Below are 21,124 nucleotides of genomic sequence, written 5' to 3'. Positions count from 1 at the left end.
CAGAAGGGATTTAGACAGCAGGGGATGGATGGTGTTGGTGTGCTGGGAAGGGTGAGGGGGAAGGGGAGGGTGCAGGATTACAGTTAAGGCAAGAGGCAGCAGGAGGAATCTCTGTGGTGAGAAAGAGGATGATGGAAAAGAGCAGGAAGAGAAAAATACTGAGGACTGGGACGTTTTCAAGCAGGGTGTAACGCTCAAACTCTGGGAGCTGATGCAGATGGTTTGTAGCCCCGGTTGGCAGGAGAGGCAAACAAGGAGGTCAGGATCCCAGGGGGTTTCTCTGTGCTGGGGAGCGGCAGGAGCGGGCGCAGAGGGGCGGCACCGGGAGCACGGGCTGGGGGCCTGTGGGGAGCTGCGGGGCCGGGCCGGGGCTGTGGGGCAGCCGGGGCTCAGCGCCGGGCGCTGCCTGACCCCAGCACCCCCCGGGCAGGGCCGGCACTGGCCCCCGGCCCCCAGGAGGCTGCGGGACGCCCCGGCCGCTGCCCGGCCCCGTGGAGCTGCCGGCCCTGCCCGCCGGGGGAGCCGCCTTTGGACACTGCGGCACCACAGGCACCGGCTCTGGGATACGGGCTCTGCAGGGCACGGCCAGCACAAGCACCAGCGCCAAGGAAGGAAGGAAGGAAGGAAGGAAGGAAGGAAGGAAGGAAGGAAGGAAGGAAGGAAGGAAGAGCTGGGAAATGTGCATTATCCCGGGAAGGATCCAGATCATCTTTGAAGGATCTCGTTTGGGCCCTGCAGAAAGGAATGATTGTGCAGAAAGCTCAGCAGCTGTCAGAGGATGAGCACCCACAGGCACTCAGGGGGGCTGCACGAGGGGCACAAGAAGCCCCTGCAGCACTTGGGCACAAAGGCACAGCAGGTGAAGGCAAGAAGGGAGCAGGAAAAGGCCAAGCTGAAGGCAAAGGCCATGGCAGAGTTTCCACAGCCCCTGAGGGATGAAGCCCAGGGCCCAAGGGGGCCCCAGCACCGAGGGGACGGGCTCGGCCACAAGCACCTGGCACAGGCATTGCCCTCCTCGGCAGGGGAGAGCCCACCCAAACAGCCCCTGCCAAGGAAGCAGGGATCCATCTGCAGCCCACAGGGATCCTGCAAGCACACACAGCAGCACCCTCAGCAGGAGCAAGTCCAGCCCTGCACGGACATGGATTCCTAGGGCTGCCAGAGCTCCCATTACACCAGGGACCCACCACACTGGAGCCCTTGACAACATTCAGCCTGGGGCTGCATCCACACCAGGCCTTTCCTCATACACACAGGGGCCTCTCCACCCACTCTCAATCTCAGACCTAAGGGGGGAAAAGGCCAAAAATGTCTTTGATTATCCAGGGGACAAGTGGGAAAGATGAGGGGCTGTGTTTTATTCAACCACTATCAGCAGATGTGGAGGATGGGTTTGAAATGCAGGAAGTTTTATTTGCTCCTCATTGTGATTGTAATTTACTGGGAAGGCCTTTGATGGCTAAATTGGGAATGCAAATTAATATTGTAAAAGGTGATACAGAGGCCAGTTCTCTTGTACCTCTGTGTCAAATGTCTGGCAAGGCCTGTGCTGAAGTGAACCCACAAGTGTGGGCAGCCCCAGGGAAAGAGGAAAATTAGATTCCCAGCCTCTCCAAATTACTCTGAAGTAACCAGCACTGTTGGGAAAGATGGGACAGGAAGGACTTATGGATATGATTGTCTGGTAAGAAATACTGCAGATGAAAAACCTGTGAGTGCAATAGAAATGAAAGCCAGCTTTGACATGTAGGCATGGGAGGCAGGAAAACGGTGATTAGCTGGAGATGGGTTGAAGGGCAGAAACAAAAGGACTCAGGAATGCAGCCTTTCCACTTTGCAAGGGATCAGGGCAAAAGCAGATAAGAAAAGTAGTCTTTAGAGTTTAGAATATAAAATGACATGGTAATATAGTAGTTCTCATAGGCTGCATGCAAAGTTTGTAGGTTTTGGATCTTGCACCGGTTGGTCACTGTGAATTAGAATATTCAACACAAAAAGAGAGAGAATGGATTGTAACAAGGTGCCCTCTCTCTTGCTCTTGCTCTCTTGCTCTTTCCCCCCACGCTCTTGCCCCCTCTCTCTTATCCCTGCTGTCTTATCCCTTCCCCCACTCTTACCTCACTTCTACCCCTGAGCTCTCTTCTACCCTCTCTCTCCCCTCTCTCTCTCGGGGCTTCCCTCCAGCCCAGGCTGGTGGCTGAAGGCAAAGCCCTCTTTACCCACCACCCTTGTAATAAAGCCACGTGTTTCTAGAATATCTCAGCTCTGCAGAGTTCCTTGTCCCTGCCGTCCACGGATGTTACTACACAGCACAAGTGGTGTCTAAAAGCAAAACCCTATTGCAAGGGAGGGAAGGAAGGGCTTTGTAATCTCAGAAATGTTACCCAAGTCTAAAAAGCAGCTGTGACAATTCTGAGGATTAATAGGGAATTGCAGGACCTGGATTGAGGATTCTCTGCTCCAGCCAGAACATTGGATGACTTTTTAACCCCACACAGCCTCAACGTTATGGGATGGACATGGGAAAGGGAAGAAAACTTGAGAAATGAAAAACAAACCCAAAATTATTGATGCTCAAGCCATGGCTCCTCCAGACTCAGAAAAGGAACTGGAATTGTATGTGAGTGTTAAACAGGGCCAGGCCAAAGGAATTCTTGTGCTAAAATGTTTAACCCAGTGGCCAGAGTGGCCCCACTGTCTGCAGAATTGTGCAGCCACAGCTTGAATGGGACCTGAGGCCTGAAAACTGACAGCACAAGGATCTCCTGTTGTCCAAGTCTGGCATCAAGTTCAGGCTTTGAGAACCAAAAGAGCAGGGCTGGGTTATTCCAGCAGGAAACTTGTTCAGTGGCACAGGAGGATTTCGAAGTGAGGACAGGGGAAGGGTTTAACCCAGCCTCCTGTTGGAACAGCCTGCACAGGGGCTGGGGAGAAACCCATGACTGCACTGAGGTGACAGAGCTCCAGAGCCAGGCTGGGAGAGATTGATGAGACATTCCCTGGCCTCAGGGAGAAAAGGTGTTTCTGGATGGGTCTCCAAGGGCAGCAGAAGGGAAAAGAGTTACAAGACACGCTGTTATTTAGGAAAGGGAATCAGACAAAGCACAGGTTACCCCCCACATGGTCAGCTCAACCGGCAGAGCTGTGTGTGCCTGTGAGAGCCTGGGACTGAAATGCCCTGAGCAGGAAGGCTGAAATATCTCCTGCTGACACCATGTCACCCAACAGGGGGCCAAAAGCAATTCTGACTTCTTCAGTAATTACTGGATCACTTAGAAAGCTATTTCTGAAACAAATAATTCCAAGAGAAAGGATTGTGGAAGCAATAAACTACAATAGGGGAACTCATTTTACAGGAAAGATCCTTCAGGGGGTTCTGGCAGCTTTAGGAACACAATGGGACCTCCACAACCCCTGGCACCCCCAGAGCTCAGGTCAGGTAGAAAGAATGAATGGGGAAATAAAGAAACACCTTTGGAAGCTGCTGACAGAAACCAAGATGCCACAGGTGGGGCTTTTGTCATTGGCTTTGGCAGGAATAAGAGCCAGATCCAGGGCAGATATTCAATTATCTCCCTTGGAATTGATCTTTGGAATTCCTTCCCCTGGCAATTCTCCACCTAGGGCAGGCTGGAGATAAGGGATGTGTATTTAAAGCAGCCTGTGGCCAGAATCCTGTCTCCTGAGAAATCTCTCCCACTGGAAGCTGGGCTGGCACAGACCCTGCCTTGGGACTTTGCTGTTCACACCATCCAACCAGGACATGGGGCCCTGCCTGAGGAGTGGGAAGAAGCACCACTGGGGGCCAAGTGGCCCATCCCAAGTGTCCCTGAGCACAGAAACAGCCCCAGCACAGCTCAGCACGGGGGGACCCCTCACCCTGGGCTCAAGGGCTCGGAAGGCCCAAAGGAGATTTGGACTTCCCGGCTGCAGGAGGAGGATGGGAGGCCACGACTGACCCGCCCTGAAGGCACCGGAGCAGCAGCCAGGGCTCCACAGCGGGGGAAGCCCCTGTGCCTGCCCACAGATCCTCTGCTGGAATAGTCTGCCTGGGCACCTCCTGGGCCATCTCCAGACACTGGGGGCCCAGCCTTGCTGCCACTGCTTCAGCTTCAGGCCTTTCTGTGCCTGCACTCGCCACAGGGGCTGGGGAACACAACGGGACAATTCCACTCTGCCTCTCAGTCACACTCACACACGGGGCTGGATGGGATCACACTGCTCCAAAATATACCAAGTTCAAATTTAAAAAAAATCTTATTTCTCTAGTCAGGCTTGGTTTGCCTTTGCCCTGGGAAAGGAATTTTAAATATTATCTTTTAAAGGATGTTACACCACTCAACAGAGATGAGTTTAACATCTCAGCAGACTGGGAATAGCCCAAAAGACACCCACAAAGACAACGACCATCAACAAAACATCAACGACCATCAGCAAACAGCAACCAACATCTGCCCCAGACACTGCCCTGGAATAGCTGGAGACACCTGGTCTGGAAAAGGCTGATGAGGAAATCCAGGAGTGGGGACCTAATTAACATCAGAGGCAAAGAAATCCGGCTCCAATAGGAAACCAAATACTCAGAGCTCAGCGACTTGGAAGCAATGAACATCAAACCAAAGGATTTCTATGGGTTCAGACTGTAGAAAGTTTAGGAAAAATCCAGTAAAACTCACGTGTCATGGAATGATTTCCTCTGCACACCCTGGCTACGTGTGGATGAAATGATTTCTGTTGCACATCCTGGCCAAAATCAAGTAATGCCTTGACTCCCTAACACTGAAAATATTGTTGGACAAATTCTGTTTTTCTCGCAGTTTCTGTGACAAGATTACACCACCACAATAATTTCTCATAATAATCCTGCTTTTATATTGTCAGTTACATATGGACCAGGGGTGAGAATCAATTCCTACTCGTAGGAGGAAAAGTAGATAAAACTTGATTACTTTGAAATGTTTTTGTCTATGTTTGTGTGAGGCTCTTAGTGATGGCAAAATTTCGGTTTGGGTTTTTCGATGTTCATCTTTAGGCTGCATTTTGCAAAACTAGAAAAGCTTTAAAGGTGACCCTTTAAGGCACAAACAGGCAAAAGAATTAAACAGTTAAATTAACAGTTAAAACAAAAGCAGATTGTGGGGGGGCACATGTGAGTCATTCAGTGGCTGCTCTGGAAGAGAAGCTCCATTCCAGGCAGCCAGGAGAGGAGCTTTAGAAATGCAAAATAACACTGCTGGGGAAAAGTGGGGACAGTGCACCAGGCTCTTCTTGCCTGCGGGAGGAATTGGGCTGATTCCCTCTGCCCCTCAGCCCAAGCTCTGCCTGCTTGCACAGATGGAATTGGCACAGCCAAAGGCAGAGCCCACAGGGAGGAGATCTGACTCTGCAACACAAATTGCTTCAGCTGCAAAGGGAAACAGCCAGTGGAGAATGGTGTGAAAACTTCACTACAACAAGTGGGGGGAATCATCCCTCTCCCCACTCCAACATGTGCTGGCACTGTCTGTGTCACACAGGGAGCATCAGACCACTGGGCTGTTTGTGCTACCACAGGCCCAGAGAAATCACTTGGGAATCCAAGTCTGGGATGATTTAATTAGAGAAAAGAGATCAATTGATGTAGCCCTGGGTTAAACGAATGCTCTTTCTCCTCTGTTGTGCTACAGCAACTCTCATCTTTGGGCCCTGCACCACACCTTGCTGAGGGCAGCTCATTCACAGCTGAGCAAGGGGATGCAGGTGGCAGCCAGGCCTCCTGAGCCACACACGGCTACAAAAGGACAGGAACTGTTAAAAATGACCCGATAATATTGGCTTTGACATTTGTGCATTAGTCTTTATATGTGGTTATTGATTTCAAGTACAGTGGAATTTATAATCTCTTTTAGCTGCTTGCTAATAAAACTTATTTCTCATTTTAGTATGCACAGTAAAGCCCATGGAAATAGTAGTGTGATGAGTGTTATGTTGATGTATTCACCTTACAGCTTATAGAAATAATTATGTGATGAATGTATTGTACCACAGGCCTTAGCAAAATATAAAATGTTAAAATACTTCTTGTAACCGAGAGAACTGTGTAAAGCAATTAGGTTGTTTCCCACATCTGCTGACTGACCTCTCCAAGTGATAAGGGTGACACCAACCAGAGCACGGGAGAAGAATTAGAGAATTTGTTACCTGTTCAGTATCTGGGAAGTGTGAAACAACAGGATGAAGCCACAAGAAGAAATAAAATATATTGACCTGATCCACAGGATGTTATTTAGATAAGCCAGAACAGAAACCCAAAATAAAGCAAAGTTTCTGTAACAATGAAAGCTACCAAGAATATTTGAATAATGCATGAAACTCATGAACATGTATGTGCCTTAGTAAAGTAACAGTACAGAGATAACACTGTCTTAACGCACCCACGGGTCCCTTGGCTGATCGCCAGGAACATCCAGCGCTGGACATGGAACTGGTTTTTCCCTTATTGAACTTTTGAAAAATATTCTAAGACTGAATATTCGCTTTTCTCAGAATTGAGGTCACTGACAAAAATCCCAAAACCAAAGAGGACCCAGCAAGAAAAAACAGAGTCAACGAGTGAATCTGCTTGGAGACAGGGCCGGGGACTGGGAGATAAGGGAGCAACGGGAGAATCCATCAGTTTCAGAAAATGTTCCTCATTGACACGGACTGTGCTCAGCCAAGGCCCTGCGAAATTCCTGAACACGGAGAAGAAGAACAAAGACCGAGCAGAGCCGGGAATATCGGATGTTACACAAAAGGGGGGCGCATATTAACGAGGACATGCAGGAGGCGGATCGGGAAGTCGGAACTTTCCAAGGACCTTCGCCACGGGGCAAAGGGACAGGGAGATGCAGGAGGGAAAATCAGGAGAAAAAGGAGGCCGCGTCCTACAACAATTGGAGAGACCCCCCGGCAAAGGCCGCACGGCCTCTCCCTTTGTTCAGGAATAAAGTCACTTTTACAGGACTCCTCGGGCTCCTGTGCGGACACAAACCTCTGGCCACCTCTGGGAATTTTCCCGCACAGCCCCCCCCGGGGACAGGGCGGCCACCTCCGTCCTCCCCACAGGAACCGGGACGAGCCGGCGCTGCTCCGGCAGCGGCTCCTGCCGAGGCAGCGGCGGGAAGGAGAGCGCGGGCAGCCGCTCCCGCAGCGCCCTCAGGCCACGGGCAACACGGCGCCGACACGGCACAAGGAACCCGCCGGAGCCCCCTGCCGCCCCCTCCGCCCGCAGCCAGCCCCGAGCCCCGGCAGAACCGAGCGCGGCTCCCACCTGCGCTGGGGCCGCCTCCGAGCTCCGCCAGTGCCGCCTCACCGGGCTCCGGCCGCTGCCGCCGCTCCCGGGGCCGGTCCCGGTTTCCAGAGTCGCTCCGCGCTCCGGGGGCCGATCCGAGCATGGCGGAGTGGGCGGGCCGGGATCGTCCCTCAGCCCAGCTCTGACCAATCAGCGCGCGAGAAGGAGACGCGGCGGGAGACCTCGGCCAATGGGGGAGAGGGGCGGGCTTGGCGCGCGGCACGGAACTGCCGCGATCCCGTCCTGTGATTATTCCATTGTTTCCCTAATTTGAAAAGTCGGATGTGAAACTGGGATGGGATGTCCCTCCGGGCACAGCGCCGGGGTCTTTCCTCAGCCACCTTTCCCGAGAAACCGCTGGAGTTCGGGAAAACAGCCGGGGCCGTTCCGTGCAGAGCGCCAAGCCGCCCTTCCACCTGATGTCTCCCGCCTCTCCTCGTGTTCCACGCGCGGATTGCTCAGAACGCGGGTCGAGAAAGGATCCAGCTCCGTCCCACTCCGCATTCCGGAGCGTGTGCGGGCCCGGGAGCGGCGGCAGCGGCCGGAGCCCGGTGAGGCGGCACTGGCGGAGCTCGGAGGGGGGAGCAAGAAGCCACTTGTCCTAAGCAGGAAGGGGCCACTGGTGGGTGTGCAATGAATGAAGATGTGGAGAATGAGCCCCGCTCCAGTACTGGGAGGGTGAAGAAGCCCCTGAAATGCCAGAACGGATCAGAAGCTGAGAACATACAGAAGAAACCCCTCCAGTTTCTGTGTGAGTGCAGGGCCAGCGCCGTGGCCTGTAGGGAGGGGACAGTGTCACCCCACAGGTGCACAGGGCTGGCAGGGCTGTGGCTGTTTCCAGGGCTCTGGAAGAGCCCTCCTGCTCTGCTGGGCCCCCGCAGGGGCCGGGACCGACACCCCCGGCTGCCCCCGGCGCTGGGCAGTTCTTCTGGCCCCGGCTGTGCCCTGGCCCTGGCTGTGCCCCTGTCCCTTGTTTCTCTTGCTGCCAGCTGAGTGAGGGGCACACAGAATGGGGGATCCCTCCTGTGTCCCCCGGGTGTTGGGTGGGGGGATGTGAGGGCTGGGCGTGCTCAGGACAGCCCCGTCCTCACAGCCATGGACTCTTTACTGCTGCAGGTGAGAGGTTCAGATCCCATCCCAAGGTCACCCTGGTGCTGACTCTGCTCGTGATGCTGGTCCTGGCTTTGGTGCCGGCCTTGGCTGTGCTGTCAGGTAAGGGAGGAGCAGCTGCCTCAGCCCAGCCCCTCGGGGCACAGCAGGGTCCCTATTGCCTGTGGAGGGGAATCCTGGACCTTCTCCTCTTCCCTCTGCAGGGGGAAGACAAACAAACATTGCAGCTTTTCCTGGCACTCCGCTGGCCTGTCCTGATGACTGGGTCGGGTACCGCAGGATCTGCTACTTCCTCTCGAAGGATCAGCACACCTGGGATCAGGGTCAGGCTCGGTGCTCTGAGCTCGGGGCCTCCCTGGCCGTGCTCAGGGATGAGGAAATGGTGAGTGAGGGGCTGGGGGTGTGGGGTGTCCGAGGGGGGCCTGGGGGGCTCCTGGGCTGGGGGTGCAGATCTGACTGCTGGTCTCTTCACTTCCCAGGAGTTCCTGTCCCGCCCCAGCCGGAAGGTCAATCTCTGGCTGGGGCTGCGCAGACGGGGGCAGCAGCTTCAGTGGGAGGACGGCAGCAGCTTCAACTCCTCGTGAGTCCCAGGGAGCCGAGCAGGGCCTGGGGGATGTGGGCAGGGAATGGGGGCATGGGAGCACAATGTGTCCCCTGTGTTGCCAGCATTGTCTCTGCTCCTCCTTGCAGGGTTCCTGTCCTGGGCGATGCAGAGTGTGTTTTCCTGGCTGAGAATAAACTCAGGAGTGTGCCCTGCTCATACCTGGTGCCCTATCTGTGCAGCAGAGCCCAAACTCGGCTGTGACAGGGGATGGACAAAGCACCTTCTCTGTGCTGGGCAGTCACAGCTTTGCCCTTTCCCAGACCCTGGGATGTCCTTCCTCAGGCACAGTGTCTGCCTTGCACTGACCCTCAGGGTCACCTCAGTGCCTGATCTCATGAACATCTCAGTATTTTGTCTCAGGGTCACCTCAGTGCCTGGTCTCCAGGAGATGAACGTGCAGGAAGAGGAGGTGATGTGGAAGCTGAGGTGTGGCTGCCTGGGCTGGGGCTGGGGGTTTCTTCCTCCTGGAGCCACTCCAGGACTCATCCTGTTTCTCTTGCACTACACATTTATACACCAAGCCTGTATATATAGGTAGATATAACACTGTGGAAACAGGTTTCATATACCTTCTTCTAACACTATTTATACACAGATATTTCATATCTATACTGGTATAACACTGTGAATACAGGCAACAAACAAGTGCAATGTACAAACAGGTACAAACATGTGAATGTGACTGTGGCTGGGGCAAGGTGCCAATAATGCCAATGTGTGATTTGACCCCACAGGCACCAATACCTTAGGGGTGTGACTCAATCCTTGTGGGTCCATTCCAATTCAGTGGAATTCCATTCCATCCCTTCTTTCTTTGGGATGGCTCTGCATGACCCCCATCTGTTTTTAAGGTGCCACTGTTGCTGTTTTTGTATTGTTTATAATTTTGGGGTTTCCTATTAAATGTTTGTGAAGCGCCCCCGGTGTCCCTGGTGTTCCCTCGGCGCCGGCAGCCCCGTCCCTTCCCCGCTCCCCCTGCCACGTTCCATCCCGGCTGGCGGAGCCTTGGAGCTGCCGCGGGGCTGCCCCGGGGGCCGCGCCCCGAGCCGGGGCCCCTTCCCAGCGCTCCCGGTGCGCCCGTCCAGCCCGGAGCAGCCAGCGAGGGCTTCAGCTGGGACGGCAGAGAATTCTGGAGGGTCCCACATTGATTCTGTTTGTCTTGTTCTCCCCAGCCTGGGGAGAAACTGTTTTTGAGGGCCCTGCTCTTCCCTCCCTCTTCTCTAGCCCTTTCCAGTTTCTGTCTCCACATTCCCCCTTCCCTTGGCACTCTTGGGGCTGTGTCACCTCTCTGCCTCCTTGAAGGAGCAGAGGAAGGTGGAAGGAGCTGTGATGTGCCTGTCACCCTGGCTCAGGTGGGCTGAGGTGGGATCAGGCTGTGGGGAGGGAGGAGCTGGCCGTTGGAGGAGCATATCCCCTCCTTTGAGGAGCCCTTTCCTAGGATCAGCATCCCTTCGGCTGCAGCAGCTCTGGAGTCACCTGAGGCAGCTTCCACAGGATGCCCCTGTGCCACCCCCTCTGTGCTTTCACACTGCTGACCACAGCAGCCATCCCTGCTCTCAGGAGGGACAGAGCATCTTTTACCCAGCAGGGCCTCAGAGCCATTTGTTGGATGGAAAAAGAGCTTTGGGTGATGTTTGTCTCACGAGGGGATGGAAATGGAGGGGTCAGAGCAGGGAGGTGCCAGAAATGGGGCCCTGGGTTGGCTGGTGCTCATTGCAGAATTAAAGAATCAGCTTAGCCAGGCCACTTACTCCTAAATGGGGATAAATTCCCAAATTTTGGATGCTTCTGTAGGTCCTTGGAAGGGCTTCTCAGCCTCTCTGCAGAGGGAGATGAGCAAATCTCCCTAAACACAGATTCAGCAATGGAGCCTCTCACCCTTAACACCTTTAATTCCTGCAATTTGGGGCTGTTTTGTGGCTTTCCTGGTGCCAACAATTGTAGTCCCATCCTGTTTTCCAAAGGGAGCAGCTGTCTCATGGAAGTGATGTGAAAACAAGGAATTGCAGGAGAAACAGAGTTCTTGAGCTGTTGGAGCATTTCCCCTCCTCTCCCCTTGAAGGGCTCATCTCTAACCCCATTTCCAAAGAGTCTCCCTGTTTTTTGGGGATGAAGTGGTGGGCTTCAAGCTCCAGGAGAGGCAGTGAGGAGTTGGAGCATGTGCAGGGATGGGAATGGAGCTGGGGAAGGGTGTGGAGAACTCAAGAGGAGCAGCTGAGGGGGCTCAGCCTGGAGACAAGGGGGCTCAGGAGGGACCTTCTCACTCAAATTACCTGCAAAGGGGCTCAGAGCCAGGTGGGGCTGGGCTCTTCTCCCACGAGAGGGGGGAAATAGGGAAAATTCCTTCATGGAAAGGGTTGTCCAGCCCTTCCCAGGCTGCCCAGGGCATGAGGGGAGTCCCCATTCCTGGGGAGATTTAACAGGGCCGAGGATGCGGCACCTGGGGACACAGTCAGGGGTGGCTTTGGCAGGGCTGAACTCCACGGCTTTGGAGACACTGTCCAACCTCAACAACTCCACGATCGGTCCTTGCAATGCCACCTGGCTTTTTTCCACCACAAATCAGCACATTGGACAGAGGGGAGTGAGGCCAAAGCTCTCTCTGCACAACCCGAATTTTGGGGTGGTTTGGCCTTTTCCATTATTAACGATTGGGAGCCTTTTGATCCTTGGGAAAAGCACATCTGGAGTGGGGCCAGCACAGGCTCCTCGATGGGGTCCCATTCCCGGAGGAGAACAACCTTTCCCCGGCTTCCTTCGGCAGAGGCTGCGGCAGGTTCGGTGTTGCCCGTCCGGGCCCGGGGACGCGGGGGCGGCTCCGCGCAGCTCCCCTGGCCTGGGGCCGGGCTGGGCCGGGCCAGCGACCCCCGCCCAGGCTCCGAGGGTCCGGCCCGCGGGGTCGGGACCAGCCGGACCTCCCGCCATCCCACCATGGCCACGGAGATCGTTAGTGCCCGCCTGGATCTCGGCCCCGGGGAGCGCTGCGGGAAGCGGCTGTCGCGCCCTGAGCCGGGCTGTGGGTTCGGGCTGGGTTTTGGGGGCCTTTGGAGGGGCTGTGGTGGTGCAAAGCCCGGGGTGGTGCAGGGAGGGGAAGGGACTGTGGGGTGGGATAAGATCCCGGCTGTGGTTTGGGATCCCGGCGGAGGATTTGGGTTTGAATGTCTTGGATGCACCGGGAGCGCTTCGTTCCGCGGCTCAATTAAACGGGATTAATTACTCAGTTAATTCATAGCCCGGGATTCCTGCCCCGGGGATGCCTCCCTCGGAATTCCTCCCCCGGGATTCTCCTGGGCGATTCCTGCCCCGGGATTCCTCCCCCTGCGGTGGTTCACACTCACTGCCGCGGGGTTAAACACCCGCTGCTCTTCCACCTCCCTCCTCCCCTTCAGCCCTGCCAGGATCAAACCCCGGCTTTGCAGGATGACTTTTCAGCCCTGACATGGCCCAGCTCGGCCGTTTGAGCCTCATCCCTGTGTGCAGGGGCTGAACCGGGAAAACTGAACTCCACACCAAACGTGATTTCCAGGAGCTGCTTCTTCCAAAGGGTCCGTGCTCGCCGTGAAAGCTCCAAATGAGCCCCAGCTGCTCTGCTCGAAGGAGACCTGGGATGCTGAAGGGCTGCGGTGCCTTTAGATATCCTGATCCAGGCCTTGCTGTTCCTGGGGCGTTTTCCCTGTGCTTGTGGGGCTCCTGCTTTGTGTCTTTCTGCTACACTTGTGCCTCGTGCTTTTTCCTGCTGACTCCACTTTCGGTTACCCCATGGGGAAAAACCAGCAGAAGAGTCAGAACTGTTTAGGTTAGAAAAGATCTGGAAGATCCTAAAGTCTGGCCACTAAATAAAGGGTTTAATTCCTGCCATGGAGCAATTCCACCGGGAAAACTCCCACTAATCCTTGAACCCTGGGGGCTGCCGGGCTCTGAGCTGCTTTTGGGGACAAACCAGCCCAAACCTACAGAGTTCTGCCTTGTTGGTGCGGGGCTGGGTGATCTCCTGTCACCTCTGTCCCCGCAGCTCCGGGCTGTCCTCGGTGGCCCCGCGTGGCGCTCGGTGCCGGCTGGTGAGCGTGGGTGGGGAGCCCCCCCCAAATATCCCGGGGGGTCCCTGGAGGTTTTTCTGGGGGTTGTGGATATTCAGACCTTGGGGGACCGCAAAGCTGAACCACAAATGCCCCTTGGCAGATCATGGGGGTCCACGACGGCTTGGGGTTTTCTCTTGGGCCCTGGGGAGGGGTGCAGGTGGTTGCTGCCGGCAGAGCGTGGGCTGGTGTGGGATCACCAGATCATCCCTAAGCGAGATCCTGGAGAGGGGGGACAGCAGGAACCACGGGACCCCCATCGGCCCAGGGAAGGGGGACCCCTGATACACCAAAATGTGGAGATCAGAGAGGGGGAACTCTTGGGAGGGATTTTTGGGCTGAATCTTGGTAGCTTGAAGAGTTTGATGGACACAGAATGCCCGGTGACATCCTGAGATGGACTTGGGCAGTAGAAACCCCCATCCCGAAGCACTCACCCCTTGTTTTTTTCTCCAAACCAGGATTTGTCATTGCCAAGCCTTGGCCAGATGGAGAAGGAGGAAAAGCCCCAGAGATCCCGCAGGAGGAGGGGCTGCAAACCCAGCCCAGGGAGCTGCGAGGAGGAAAGAGCCGCCCTGTGCCAGGAGGGCGGCCGGAGATCCAGGCGGAGCTCAGAGCTGGTGGAGAGGCCTCATGGAGGGGAGAAGGCCCACAAGTGCCTGGAATGTGGGAAGGGTTTCAGCTGCAGTTTCTTCCTGAAGAAACACCAGGTGATCGACACCGGGGAGAGGCCCTACGAGTGCCCCAAGTGCGGGAAGAGCTTCGTGCGCTGCTCCAGCTCCATCCCCCATGGGAGGATCGGCGTTGGATGATCCCCAGTGACCCCGTTGGGCAGAGCCCTGGTGATCCGTGGTCCTGGTGATCCGTGTTGGGTGTGGGGAAGCTGTTGGAGAGATTTCTTTCCCTTCTCCGTGTGCTGCTGTGGTTTGGTTGGTAACAAATTCACTCCCTGTGCCCAGGCTGGGTCTGTTGTGCTCGGAGCAGGATCTGTCCCGATCCTTTTCTCAACTCCTGGGCCTCTCCTCAGCCAATCAGAGAAGGCACTGAAATAACGGGGAGGGCGGGCAGGGATTGGGAGGAGGTTTCAGGGGCTGGTGACTGGGCTGGGGGAGAGTGGGAGGGAGTTTGGAGGGGCTCGGGGTGCGGGTGAGAGGTTTTGGGGGGTCCTGACCCCTCTGGACCCCCCAGAGATGCCGCCGGACGCCGCCCGCAGCAAGATGCTGACGGGGATCGGGGGCTTGGTGTTGGGCTCGGTGTTCCTGGCGCTGGGGCTGGGCCTCTGCCTGTGCAAGAAGGTGAGGGGGGGTCCCGGGGGTCGTGTCCCCCCTCCCCCAGAGCGTGTGTGCCCCCCCCCAGGCCCCCCAGCCCGGTGTCACCCCCTTTTCTCTGCCCACAGAGCTCCTGAGCCGCCGGCGGCCGCAGCCCCTCCCCGTGGCCTCGGGCCCGGCCGGGACCCCCCGCTCCGTCCCCGAGATGATTTTGGGGGCCTTGTGTGTCCCCCCTGCCCGTGCCCAGAGCTGTCCCTGTGTCCCCGCCCGGCTGCTCCCAGTGTTCCCAATAAAGCTTCCCAGTTGTGCCCGGTGGGGTTTGTGGGGGGCTCTGGGGAGGGACTTGGGGGGGGCTGTGATTGGGGGGGCAGAGGCGGCCCCGGGCTGGATCGGGAATGGGGACCCCCGTGTGTCCCCCCCGTGTCACCCCAAGGCTCTGGGGGGGCCTTGGGGCAGCCCCCCAGGGCTCCAGAGTTCAGCATGTTCAGGGGGGTCGCAGCTGCTGCCGCCGGCGGGGGAACAAACCTGACCGGGCTCTGGGTTGTGAAGCTCCAAAATCCATTTGTTCCCCCCGGGGATGAGGAGGGGGACACGGATTAAAGACCCCCCAAAGGGCGGGTGGTGGGGTTTTTATGGGGCGTTGCAGGGGTGGAGTTTGGGGTTTGGGTCAAGGGAGGGGTTGACACAAGGGGGGAACATCAAGTTCCGGCCTCCTCAGAACGGGAGCGCTGACAACACCCCGTGTGTGAATTGGGTAAAAGGCGTGTTGGGTAACTCATAACGAGGGGATTCTCAGGAATGTGATTTAATAATTTACAAACCGAGAAGAACATTCTTAATCTAAATTAACAAGCAATGGAAAATCATCTGAGACTTAATCAAGAGGGATAAAGTAACAGAAATGATAATTTAATGAATGTATTTTTAGTCAATGGGTTAATAGAGTTCCATCTTGTTTGGCTTTTCCGGCCGTTAACCGAAAGGTTGGTGGTTCGAGCCCACCCAGGGACGCCAATTCTCGGGTTTAATCTGTTTTTTCTGCCCAAGATTCCAAGGCTTGGTGATCCGTGTGGGCTCGAGGGAGTGATTTTCCCTCCTCGACCGCTGAAGAATTTTAGGGTCTGATTATATGTCTCTGTGTTCGGTGTTCTCTGGTCGGCGCAAGAAGGATGAGGAGCCTCAAGGTCTTGGTTTTCTGGTTTCTCGCATTTTTTATTAGTTTTTATCTTACAATTCTGTGTGTCCCCCAAGGTGTTCTCAGCAGCCTGGACACGAGGTGACTCCCCCTGTGATGGGAGGTCGCTGCCTCTTATACAGATCACTCCGTACCCATTGTTTACAATTCTGTGCCAATGTCTATCACCTGCACTAACAGGGTCATGTCTACTCTGATCCAATCCACTGAAACTACTTTGTGCCCACGTCACTGCAGACAATGGATGCCAAGGGAGAAGGAGAAGAACCCAGGGCACCGCCCTAAAATGACCATCTTGTCCCTTTGCATCTCCATTCTAAAAACCCAAAACTACAAAATCTTCTGCACGGTGATAACTACACCACTCTCAGTAACACCTTTGTGACTTGCAATTCTTCTCTGTGTTAGATGATTTTCACATGGACCAGAATCAAAGATTTTGTCTTCCTGGGCACTGTGCCAGGCAAACCCCCCTGCACAGACCCCAGACCCCCCTGCACAGACCCCAGACCCCCCTGCACAGACCCCAGACCCTCTTTCTCGGGTCCCAGGCCTCTCTACCGAGGTCTGTGACTTCCCCGGGCTCTCAGAGGGATGCCCTGGACTCCAACACTCGGGATCCCGGGAAACTGGGAAGGGCCGGTGCCGGTGCCAGAAAAGCGGCGGGAACTGGGGGGAGCGGGAGTGGGGGAGCAGCGCCCCAAAAAGCGCTCAGCCAATGGGAGCGCGGCGTCGCTGCGGGTCGGGACTTGACAGCAAGACGCCGCAAAAAAACAGAGCCTGGAGAAATTCCAGCTAATCAGAGTGCGTATTGCTGGTGACTCATCAGTTGCCGGGTAAAGCTTCTGAAAAACGGGTCCAAAACTGAACCCTGATCCGGCCAATGGGACCGCGCAATAAACACCTCGAGCCAATCGGAGCGAGTCGAAAAAAATGTCAGCCAATGAAAGGGCGTCCAGAAACCACGCCCGACCAATCACGGAAGGCTTAGCTAATAACCCTGCGCTGCTCTGCGCTCTTGCCCCCATTTCCGAGCGGCTGTTTGGGGCTGGCGGCGCCTCCCGGCGCTGGCCATGGGGCGAGGGGCGGCAGCCGGGGCCGTACTGGGGGCACTGGTGGTGCTGGGAGCGGCCCCGGCTGCGGGCGCGGAGCTCTCGGGTGAGCGGGGGGCGGTGGGGCAGGGGGGGAGAAGGGGGCAAAGGGGGAGGGTGGGACCCCAAAACTGAGCGGGAGGGGGCTCGGAATACGGGAAATAGTGTTTTAAAAATTTGGAAACGTGCAAAAGCGGGGAATGGGACCCCAAAGTTGATATGGGTGGTGGCTGGAGGGGATGTAAAAGGGGAAATGGGGGAAGGGTGTTACAGAGGAAGCGGCAGCGCGGGCAGGAGGGTCCCGGGGCGGCCGTGGGGCACAGGGGGTGCGGGGTGGGGTTCCGGGGTGGCCCCCGGAGCTCTGGGGGTGCTGGGGGAGCACCCCCTGACCTGTGTCCTGCACACTCAGGGGTGTTCCATTATCTGACTACGTCCGAGTGTTACTTCATTAACGGCACGGAGAAGGTGAAGTATTTGGACAGGTACATCTACAACCGGGAGGAGTTCCTGATGTTCGACAGCGACGTGGGGCACTTCGTGGGGTACACGGCCTGGGGGGGAGAAGGTGGCCCGGTACGCGAACAGCAACCCAATTATCATGGAGAACAGGCGGACTGCGGTGGACTTGCTCTGCCGGGTCAGCTATGAGATTGATGCCCCGTTCAGCGTGGAGCGCAGAGGTGAGCGTGGGGCAGAGCGTGTCCCCTCGGGCCCTGCCCTGGGAATGACCCTGGAGCGCCTCAAAACCTCCCTGGGAATCACCCCAGAGCCCTCAGACCTCCTTGGAACCATCCCCTGGAGCCTCCTGTCCCTCCATGGACTCCTGTTCTCTCCCAGTCCATCCCAGTCTCTCCCAGTGCCCCCCCAGCGTGTCCATCCTGTCCGTGCGTAGGGTGACGCCGATCAGCCAATCAGGGCGCGCGTCTGTCTAATGACTCATCTGTTGCCAGGCAGACCCGTAGTGCCCAGTGCCCCGCGCTGGACTCGCCTCCCAGTGCCGCGCGCTTCATTCCCAGTTCATCCCAGTCCATTCCCAGTTCATCCCAGTGCCGCCCCAGTCCATTCCCAGTCCCTCCTAGTCCAATAGCAGTTCTTCCCCGTCCTTCCCAGTTTATTCCCAGTTAATTCCCAGTGCCAGACTTTGACCCCCTCTCCCAGTGCCCCCCATCCCCTCCCATCTCTATCATTTCCCCCCCAGTGTCCCCCAGTCTCTCCCTGTCTATTCCCAATCCACTCCCTGTCCCTCCCAGTCCATCCCAGTCCCTCCCAAGCCCACACCGCCCCTCCCCTCTCTCTCCCAGCGGCCCCCAGCTGATCCCAGTGTGTCCCCGCTCTCTCCCAGTGCCCCCCAGCGTTTCCATCTCGCTGCTGCCCTCCAGCTCCCAGGCCGGCAGTGCCAGAGGCCTGCTGTGCTCCGTGATGGATTTCTACCCCGCCCACATCCAGCTGAGGTGGTTCGAGGGCCAGCAGGAGCTGTCGGGCCGGGTGGTGGCCACCGACGTGGTCCCCAACGGGGACTGGAGCCACCAGCTGCTGGTGCTGCTGGAAACGCCGCCCCGGCGCGGGCTCAGCTACACGTGCCAGGTGGAGCACGTCAGCCTGGAGCAGCCCCTGAGGCGCCACTGGGGTACGGGGGAGCCACTGGCCGGGCTGGCAGAGGCACTGGCGTGTGCTGGGAGCGAGTGGGAGGGAACTGGAGAGATCCTGGTTGAACCTGGGAGAGGGGCTGGGGGCTGTGGAAGGGCTGAGCAGGAGTCGGGAGGATGCTGGGGAGGGGGGTGTGGGGTCCCGGGGGTGCTGGTGGGCGCCGGGAGGGAGTTTGGGGGCGGCGGGTGGAAGTGGGAGGGATTGGAGTGAGGCTGGAGGGGCTGGGAGGAGCTGGGGGATGGGCAAGCGGGGCTGGGGCTGAGGTCGGTTGTGCTGGGAAGAGACTGGGAGGGGTGTGGGGGAGCGGTGGAGGGGCTGGGAAGGGACTGGGAGAGGGTTTGGGGGGGTTTTGGAGGGGGACGAGCGGTTTGGGGCTGTGGGCTGGTGAGAGGGGCCAGGAGGGGCCTTGGTGGGCGGTGGGGAGGGCGGGCAGGGATTGGAAGGAGGTTTCGAAAGCTCCTGGGTGTGCTGAGGGAGACTGAGAGGGAGTTTGGAGGGGCTTGGGGTGTCTGTGAGAGGTTTTGGGGGTCCTGACCCCTCTGGACCCCCCAGAGATGCCGCCGGACGCCGCCCGCAGCAAGATGCTGACGGGGATCGGGGGCTTCGTGTTGGGCTCGGTGTTCCTGGTGCTGGGGCTGGGCCTCTGCCTGTGCAAGAAGGTCAGGGGGCGTGCCGGGGGTCGTGTCCCCCCTCCCCCAGAGCGTGTGTGCCCCCCCGGGGCCCCCCAGCCCGGTGTCACCCCCTTTTCTCTGCCCACAGAGCTCCTGAGCCGCCGGCGGCCGCAGCCCCTCCCCATGGCCTCGGGCCCGGCCGGGACCCCCCGCTCCGTCCCCGTCCCCGAGATGATTTTGGGGGCCTCGTGTGTCCCCCCTGCCCGTGCCCAGAGCTGTCCCTGTGTCCCCGCCCGGCTGCTCCCAGTGTTCCCAATAAAGCTTTGAAGTTTGCCCTGGTCTCGGGGAGCAGCTGGAGCAGCTGCCCCAGAACCTCCCCCAGGGTCTCCCAGCGCAGCCAGAGCCGCTGGGCCTGGGGTCCCCAAAGCCCTCAGCAAGCCCCATGTCCTTCCCAGGAACCCTCAACTCCCTCAAACCCAGCATCCCCCACAGCCCCTGCAAGTTCCCCCCATGGCACCGGCCATGGCCATGTCCCCACATGTCACTGGCCGTGTCCCACCCTGTCCTCACCCGTGGCTGTCTCCCCACAATGTTTCCATCCCTGTCATTGTCCCCCACGTCCTCATCTGTACCCGTGTTCCCCCCGTGTCCCCATGAATGACCATGTACCCCCCAAATATCCATGTGTCCCCATGTCACTCTCCATGTCCATGTCCCCTGTCATCCCAACCATGTCTTAGTTCCATGTCTTTATTTTTACCACAGTGTTGGATATTTTAAATGAAGATAAAGGAAAAGCAAATGAAGGCCAAAAGAAAAGGATTTCCCTGTCTGGGCCAGCTGAGGATCCACATGCTTAGATGGGAGGGAAGTACCATTTTTGGAGGGGTTTCCACCGCAATCTCCAAAATCTTGGTCTTTGCCCCAGATCATCACCATTTGGCTGTGGAAGACACTCTTGGGCAATAGGAAATCAAAATCATGGAATCCCTGAGGTTGGAAAACACCTCCAAGACTATCCAGTATTTATTGATGCCCCCATGTTGGAATTGAGACGGCCATGAACTCAGAGTGCTTCAACAAAAACTTCAGAGGCCTTCAAGTATCAGCACCTTGTTATCTAGAAGTTCTTCATACCTTTTCTATGTAGCAATCCTCCAGGCAGCTCCACACAGCTCAGGCTCTTTTTCTCCTTCTTCTCTCTTTCTTCGGCAGTTCCAGCTCACTGCTTCCTGTCCCTAGAAAAGCCACTGAACCCTGTCTGTCCCTCATGCAGTGGCTCACCTTATCTGTCCCTTGCCCAGCCTCCTGTCCCTTCCTCCTCACAGCACGGCCAGCAGATGCCAACTGACTCTCTACCAACTAACTCACTTTTGTATCACACCCATAGCTGTGAGGGCAAGGCTGTTCTCACTCTTCAGTAATTAACACAGCTGCAATATATAGGGGCAGGATTGCCCTTAGCACTATATCTGTCTCCCCATACCCCCAGAAGACAGAATTGAACACAAAAGATTTTCTGGGGTTGAAAGACAACAAGTCTGCTCCCCCCAAGGAATTCCCAATGTCCGTCTGTGTCCCAATGGATGTTCCTGTCCCCGTGTTCATCCAGGTGCCCACAGGGAGACAGGAACCAGTGGATCCCCCCCCGAGCCAGGTGTCTTCCCAACACGGATCACCAGGACCACGGATCACCAGGGCTCTGCCCAACGGGGTCACTGGGGATCATCCAACGCTGATCCTCCCATGGGGGATGGAGCTGGAGCAGCGCATGAAGCTCTTCCCGCACTCGGGGCACTCGCGGGGCTTCCCTTATGGTGCCTCTGTTGGTGTCTGGTCAAGACTGAGCTCTGTGAGAAATCCTTCCCACACTCAGGACACTCGTAGGGCCTCTCCCCGGTGTGGATGCGCTGGTGCACAGTGAGGTTGGAGTTTTGCTTGAAGCCCTTCCCACAGTCGGGGCAGCGGAAGGGCCTCTCCTCTGTGTGAATCCGCTGATGGGTGAGGAGATGGGAGCTGACCCGAAACCTCTTCCCACACTCAGGACACTCGTAGGGCCTCTCCCCGGTGTGGATGCGCTGGTGTTTTCTCAGGTCAGAGCTCCATCCAAAGCTCTTCCCACATTCCAGGCAGGTGTAGGGCCGTTCCCCAGTGTGGATCATATGGTGCTGGAGCAGCCCAGTGCTGTCTCTGAAGCTCTTCCCACATTC

General features: G+C 57.0%; 2 protein-coding genes across 2 annotated transcripts; both read left to right on the top strand.

Annotated features, from left to right (window-relative positions):
- Window positions 1-8,102: 8,102 nt before the first annotated feature.
- LOC310923830 (early activation antigen CD69-like) lies at window positions 8,103-9,227 on the top strand (the record flags this gene model as incomplete). The annotated part of the gene is made up of 4 exons (XM_083885758.1): window positions 8,103-8,524; window positions 8,626-8,804; window positions 8,902-9,002; window positions 9,113-9,227. Exons 1-4 carry the CDS (start codon window positions 8,482-8,484, stop codon window positions 9,225-9,227), a joined length of 438 nt encoding a protein of 145 aa, XP_083741884.1. The 5' UTR covers window positions 8,103-8,481.
- A 2,730-nt stretch (window positions 9,228-11,957) lies between these two features.
- Window positions 11,958-18,283, top strand: LOC310923831 (class II histocompatibility antigen, B-L beta chain-like; the record flags this gene model as incomplete). Its single annotated transcript, XM_083885759.1, has 4 exons — window positions 11,958-12,042; window positions 16,601-16,723; window positions 17,066-17,229; window positions 18,043-18,283. Coding segments are annotated over 4 exons (613 nt in total), but the record flags the coding sequence as incomplete, so codon positions are not given.
- Window positions 18,284-21,124: the final 2,841 nt, after the last annotated feature.

Source organism: Zosterops lateralis (genome assembly GCF_965231275.1).
Source record: "Zosterops lateralis genome assembly, contig: HAP1_HAP1_SCAFFOLD_403, whole genome shotgun sequence".
NCBI classification, from domain to species: Eukaryota; Metazoa; Chordata; class Aves; order Passeriformes; family Zosteropidae; genus Zosterops; species Zosterops lateralis.
The sequence above is the reverse complement of the archived record's forward strand: the minus strand, read 5'-3'. Positions and strand labels throughout refer to the sequence as shown.